Below are 7,353 nucleotides of genomic sequence, written 5' to 3'. Positions count from 1 at the left end.
GTATATGTATATGTATATGTATATATATATGTATATAGATTTTAGTATATATATAAGTTTTAAACATTTAAAAAATAAGCCAATCTTTCATGACCTTTGTAATCCCCAGAATGCCTTGGAAAGATGTGGTTACCATAGCAGCAGAAGTGGCCAAAAATGGATTTAATGTTACACACGACCTAGGTAGGTATAGTGTAATGTTGACCAAATTACAGGGTGAAGTCACTTTCACTAATGACAATTGCAATGCAATTAAAAGACACCCACATTATTGCGCGGCCCTCGGTGCTGATCATAAAAACATTTGGTGTGATCTCATCTTCTTTTCCCTCTCCCTCTCCCTCTCCCTCTCCCTCTCCCTCTCCCTCTCCCTAGCTGAAGCTCTGGCTAAAGTTAAGGACCAAACATGTCGGACGCATTTCGTGATTTGTTCCTTCCCAACGGCCAGGCTCCCCTCTCCGGGCTGTTCACCAGACGTCTTGATTTAGCGGCTATCTTGGATGCTGTTGCAGCTAAGGGGATGTCAGAGTTCTACAGTGGAAACCTGACGCAGGAAATGGCAGCAGCAGTAAGGAAGAATGTCGTGTCCCTCACCCCTCCACCCCCCGTCTTCAACTATGATTATATAAGTGGTCATGAATTCTGCATGGATCCGTGGAGTTTTACCTTTAGTCCCTGTTGTACTTTCATCTCGGCTTTTTATGTTTTGGCTTGGGTGAGGTAATAATTCAGTGCTGTCGTAATATGACAAAAATAATGACGTTAGCTAGATCTGACTCAAGTCTGTGGATGGTATTTATTAGTTAAACCCAATAATCTCACAAAACCAAGCCAGATTTGGAGTATTATTTGAAAATGAGTGTTAACTAGCAGTTGAACACAAACATCAGTTTATTTAATCATTAGTTTTTTGCATTGTGCTTAGCAGATATTCTCTTATCTGATTTGAAAAATAATTTCAGATGTTATGGCTGGATTGTCTTTGTGTCAGTTTGTGTTCCAAAATGTATACGTGTATTGGTACATAATTTAGTCTTTATTCTGTATGAAATGACCATATGTTACTATATCATAAATTAGAAACACAGTGGCCACTTTATTGGGTACACCTGCACAATCTAATGCAATCTGACGCAACTGTTCTGCCATAAAGTCAAACTTTTATGAGGCCTATAATGTTCATTTGTTTACACTGTCATAGAGGTGTTGTTTGAATGCTATGTTTTAGCAGTGAGTAGCACAGGCGTCACATATACAAAGGCTGAGTCCTTGCCACAGCGGCCACTGGTTCAAGTCCGACCTGTGGCCATTTGCTGTATGTCGTTCCCCTTCTCTCTCTCCCCCTTTCACAATCTGCACTTCACTATCATAAAGGCATGAAAAGCCCAAAAATATAATAAAAAAAAAATCTATGTTAGACCAGGCTGTGACATTTACACTCTTAATATTCTGAAATGCATTGTGAATTAATATTCTAAGACACTTTGTAATTTCCAGTCTCTTATGTTTGTCTTTAATTTGAGAATAGAGTAACGCCAACATTTGACCATGTGGAGCCGGGGGAAATCAGGGGGAATTGAACACAACTAAATCCGTATCCAACTACAAGCACCAAAACTTAAACAAACTGAAATTCTCATTAAGTTTTACTGGGTATTATTTGACTATGAATACATTTGTGAGGTAGGTAGATAAAGTCAGATGACTGAAATGTTTTTGACAATAACATTTATTAACGACAAGAATGACTCACCAACTATGCATTTTTAATAGGTGCAAGCAAGAGGCGGAGTGCTCACAGAGGATGACTTTGGAAACTACAGCACAGTCTTACAGCAGCCAGCCGAGATCATCTATCAAGGTAAATATTTGTTGTACTATTTACATCAGAGCTGTTTGAGGGGAAATCCATTAATCTGCAAAATTTGACTTCCTGAAGCAGTGATAAAAAGATATTTATGGCTGTTTTAGGAACTTTTTACCCCCATTCAAATTAATGGACTGAATCAGAGTTAGAGTGGGAGAAATCACCTGCAGAGTGGGGCTGAGCTGTTAAACTCTTCTTTAAAAAAAAAAAACGTCTTCTTACTCCCACAATATTGTTTTCACTCTTTTTTTTCAGCAAAATGTAGAAAAAATTGTCCTCGACCTTAAATGTAACTAAGTAGATAGACTTACACATTTTGCACTATGAGTCTGTGTAAGTGACAGGAGTACCATCCACTGCCTCATTGACATGTTAACTGAGACCAGAATTTTAAGGAGGTATGCAGAAAAAAATACTTTTCTAACTCTAAAAAAAAAAAAAATAGTTTAACTACTGTGTACTCGCCACTTTACTTCATATGTTCTTTAGCTGTAACAAGGTACATTTCCCTGTTGTGGGACTAATAAAGGATTTCTGATTCTCTATTTCCCGCATTGTTGACACCACAAAAGCATATTTTTTCCATCTGTATTAAATGACGTCACTCGGTAGCTTTTTACTGTTTACTAACCACAAGATTGACATTTAATTTGTCATTAAATAATTTTAGGAATTCACCTACATATTATAATGTTTAGGGACAACTGCCTTAATGTGTTGTGTCCTCATTCAGTCTGGGTGAAGACACTCTATCTTGACAAGCATACATGTGTGTCGAAGCACACGCACACGCACACACATAAACAACTCAACACAGCAGTGCTAATATTGGGTTGGACATCAGCTTCTTCTCGGTACACTAAAGCTCATTCAAGCCCTTACACTATAACTCACTTCAACACCTTTCATTGCTTACACTAAATGTTGCCCCCATTTCCCCCTTTGTGCTATTCATTCATTCAGCTGCACCATACAAAGTTAAGCCAGCAATGCAGTTTACCTCCCAGCTGTTCATTAATCAACACGGGTTAACGTCAGCTCTTCAGCGATGATCAATCCTCTAGTTTCTTGTAGTGTCCTTAAAGTATGTACTTCATAATGATCAAACACAAATCCACTTTGATAACGTACGATGTGGAAACCTTCAGTGTACGCCTTAACATCTGAGTACTTGTTTTACACAAGCATGGGCTACTGTTGACCCAGGAATGCAAATATAACGGATATGACACCCATCCTATATATGCCATATATTTAAATGTCATTATTCCTCACATTGTTCCGTTTGTCCTCTCTGTTATATTTTGCATATATTGGATATACTGTCAGTATTATTCTTAATGATTTTCTTTTTTAAATCTTATGCTTTGTTGGTTTTTCTGAAGGACACCATGTGATGGCAGCCCCGGCCCCACATGCAGGTGTTGCCTTGATCACTGCCCTCAACATCCTGGAAGGCTACAACATTACCAGCCAGGTGCCCAGGGGCAGCACCTACCACCGGATTGCAGAGGTATTATACTAACTGCTTCGCCACTATACAGCATAAAAAGATGAGCAAAGTACAGTAAGTCTTTGAGTGTTAATATTGCATTACTCTCCCAGGCTGTAAAGATAGCTCTTGCCCTCGCTAGTGGACTGGGAGACCCCATGTATGACACTACTGTCTCAGAGATTGTCTCCAAGATGCTGAGGTAGATATCCCCATATAATCTTAAAACATATAATGTATACAATTCAATCAGGCATTTTCATTGAACCCTGACATTTGTTGTTCCCGTCTCCAAGTAAATCACAGGCTTCCATACTCCGCCAGATGATCAACGACTCTCAGGCCTTCCCTGTCGGCCATTACACTCCATCATTTACCTTAGAGAAGGGTGCAGCAGCTGCCCAAGTCATGGTCATGGGCCCAGATGACCACATAGTGTCAGTCATGAGGTACGTCATGTTTTAATTGAACCGCTATTGCACATTGTTTAAAGTAAATTCCATTGACCGTTATGAGTGGATTGAGTTCACTGGAAAACAAACTAAGACCAGTTGTTTTTTCTTGGCTTTTTTTAGCTCTCTAAACAAACCATTTGGCAGCGGGATAGTGACTCCTTCAGGAATCCTCTTGAACAGCCAGATACTGGACTTCTCTTGGCCAAATAAAACACAGGGATCATCACTCAACCCAGTAATTGTGCAGTCTTTCTTTTGTTTAATTGATTGCAGTATTCATTTATTTTCTTATTGAAAGATTTCTTGTAGTTGCATTCGTCCCTCATGTTTTTGTTTCCTTTTGCTGCAGCATAACAGTCTCCAGCCTGGGAAAAGGCCCATGTCTTTCCTGATGCCCACAGCAGTGAGGCCTGCCGTGGGATTATGTGGCACATATGTAGCCGTTGGATCTTCCAATGGAGAGAAAGCTCTCAGTGGCATCACACAGGTTATTTAATGAATTAAATTCATGATTGATTGTTAGATTTGTGTCTGTGGTAATATATCTTTCTATGTATATTATTTTGTATATCTTATTCTGTTTACTGATCCTCCACAGGTGCTGATGAATGTTCTGTCTTCACGTAAAAATATGAGTGACAGTTTAGCATACGGAAGACTCCACCCACATCTGCAGCCCAACACCCTCCTGGTGGACTGTGAGTTTTTCCAACTGATCCATATATTGTGTAGTTTGGTCTGAATATAACTGAGTCCCTTCAACATCTACGATTGCAGTGTTTCGGGTAGATTAGCCTTTTAACTTGATTTCCAGTTACAGTCATTTCCTGCTTTTTAAAATGGAACATGCAACAGTGTGTGCCAACCAGATGAAGAACAACCCAATAGTGCTCTTGTACCAGTATTTACATTTATGTGTATACTATGCAAAGAAGATGAGTACTAGTACCTTTTTTATTGTCATCAAAAACAAAGGTGGCAGGTGTAGGGTTTCCATGGCACAGTGAAATGCCTTCTTGACTCCCTGTGCTGTGGAAAGAAATGATATGTTTATAAATGCTGTGAACCCCATATTGCAAACATCACATTTCTTGCTGGCTCCAAGTCCATAGTACAGATAATGTTGTTTTGGCTGAGATCTAAATATAATCTGGTACTTGGTCAAAGGCTACTGTGTGCTTGGTTATAAACATGACATACTATGACCTACATAACTGCATGACTGAAATCCTCATCGCCATACAATCCAAATCCACTGTGATTGCTACATGAGCTGTGTGAACTCAATCCGAGTGTTATTTTCCTTTTTACCACATAAACATTTGAGTACCATGTGTAAATGCGACCTTGTTCAGTTTTGACATTTATGTTTCATTGTCCATTCTTCTGGCTAACTTTAGATCATCCTCCTCCTCCTTTGTCTCCTACAGCTGAGTTTCTAGATGAAGACGTGGAGCTGCTGCAGGCCAAAGGTCACAAGGTGGAGAGGAGAGATGTGCTCTCATTGGTGGAGGGCACCCGGAGAACCAATGACCTCATCATAGGGGTGAAAGACCCCCGTAGTGCTGATGCCTCCGCCCTCACTATGTCCAATCCACCGTAGTTCACCCCCTTGCCCGATACTCACGCATAATTAAAAACGGGTAGAGTAACACTGTATGATTGATGGTTAGTACAAGAGTAAAGAGGCTGCTCGTCATCTAATACACTAAACATAATTTATTGGCCAAGTACGGTTGTTTGAGGGAAATAAAACAGTCAACAGAAAGACATGCAGCTTTGTCTGAGATGACATGGTAGAAATCTGGTATGGATCCTCCGATAGATTTTTTTATTAGTTCACACAGAAAACTACAAAGGATCGCCATCTCACATAGCGATGTTTGTATGCACTCTCTCACAGCGTCGAGTAACGTACAGTTGCAGTGTAGATGGTGTTCAAAATGTATGTACGACATCACTTCATGGCATCAGTCAAAGTCTGCAGCCTATATTGCACAGAGCAGGGCGTGTTCATACATTCAGATCTGAGGCACTCCAGGTCCACTTAATGAAAGCAATACACTCAAGAGGTTTCAAATGAATTTACTTAGTGGGCATGAGAAAAAGAAAATAGAAAAGTCTTTAATGCTATTTAAACAATGTTAAGTGGCAGTTAGTTTTTAGCCTGTGAGGTACTGAGTGATGATGAACAAATTGATTCTTTGCAAGAATGGGCGGACATGAGAAAAGTAATGATTCCACACAATTAAGCTACCATTTACATTATGTGCATGGTCCTCCACCTCTCTGCTTTGCGATTCTTCCACTGCATTCCACCATAATTTGAAATAACACATAGATCACAAGGAATGGTGAAGGTAATAATATTTACACCACTGATTTATGGCTTGCATTATTGCACCTGAACTAGACTATCCTAAACTGAACACGGAGTCTAAACCATTCACTATCCTGCTCTTTATATGGTGTGTAACTGTGATTTAGATGTTGTTTGGTACAGCTTCTGGAGTTTTAACTGTTGCAAACAATCAATGGCACCTTGGGACCCTGTTCAAACTAACATATTATTAACACAAAATATTGCATTCAGAACTATCCATTAATTTTCTTAAACAGGATTTGCTTCAGTTTCACAGGTGTTAAATATTACTAATGATAGTGTACAAGTGTATTTAAATATATTATTTAAGAAATTTTAGCTGTAGCATGATATTGTTGACATTTTTTGTTGTTTGAGCAGGGATACTTGTTTTTAGAATGGGAATAATCAGATTCTTTACAGATGGATTGAATGTAAAGTGTCTATTTTTATATGAACATTTGTTGGTCTGTTTACATTATTTCTACTGTTGTAACACAATGCATTCATTCAGCTTATTTTAGAAATGTTATGTTAATTATTTTTTGTAGAATATTTAATGTAAGAACCAACAGCTTTTGTAAAGCAATATATTCTAAAGGTGGTTCAATTTAATTCCAGGATGTCTCATACTGATCAAATGAGCCCATAACCTTATTGTCTCTGTTGTTTGGCACTAGTGCAATATGACTGTTAATGCTTTTCCCCTGTACTTTAGAGTACCCTGCCTTAAGGCACACATTTGCACAACATCTGATATTTGATTCCATCCGCATTTTATCTGATTTTAATCAAAATCAGCACTGTCCAATCCCAAGAAATAAAACGTTTGCACATCTTAATGTTGAAGAATGTTTGCCCTTTTCTTTCTTCATACATGGTCATTTGGTGCATCTGACTTACTGTACAGTACTTAAGTGAGCTTGCGTTTTGAAGATACTTGGCTGAATTTCTTTTTGGATGGTTGGATTTTTTAAATTGAGCTGATGTATTTTACAAATTTCACATAGCCTATTTATTACCTGTTATTAATAAAGACCAGTGTCTTTTGTATTTTTGTCATTTGTACACCAATCAAGATTCTGCTGCATACATTTATATAGAGGCATTGCAACAATTAAACTTAAGTGTGTACTAGTGTATAGTAGGATCAATGGCTCCATACCAGAAACATTTG

At 38.5% G+C, this 7,353-nt stretch overlaps 1 protein-coding gene across 1 annotated transcript in view; it reads left to right on the top strand.

Annotated features, from left to right (window-relative positions):
• ggt7 (gamma-glutamyltransferase 7) overlaps positions 1–7,025 on the top strand; it is a 13,156-nt gene extending 6,131 nt beyond the window's left edge. Inside the window, 11 exon segments of the mRNA XM_029436348.1 lie at positions 110–183; positions 376–399; positions 402–568; positions 1,774–1,861; positions 3,253–3,380; positions 3,473–3,561; positions 3,656–3,808; positions 3,935–4,049; positions 4,164–4,301; positions 4,413–4,512; positions 5,245–7,025. Of these exon segments, the coding sequence (XP_029292208.1) occupies positions 110–183; positions 376–399; positions 402–568; positions 1,774–1,861; positions 3,253–3,380; positions 3,473–3,561; positions 3,656–3,808; positions 3,935–4,049; positions 4,164–4,301; positions 4,413–4,512; positions 5,245–5,417 (1,249 nt within the window). The 3' untranslated portion in view covers positions 5,418–7,025.
• Positions 7,026–7,353: the final 328 nt, after the last annotated feature.

Source organism: Cottoperca gobio, chromosome 7 (genome assembly GCF_900634415.1).
Source record: "Cottoperca gobio chromosome 7, fCotGob3.1, whole genome shotgun sequence".
Taxonomy (NCBI): Eukaryota; Metazoa; Chordata; class Actinopteri; order Perciformes; family Bovichtidae; genus Cottoperca; species Cottoperca gobio.
This window is presented reverse-complemented; position numbering and strand designations above follow the sequence as displayed.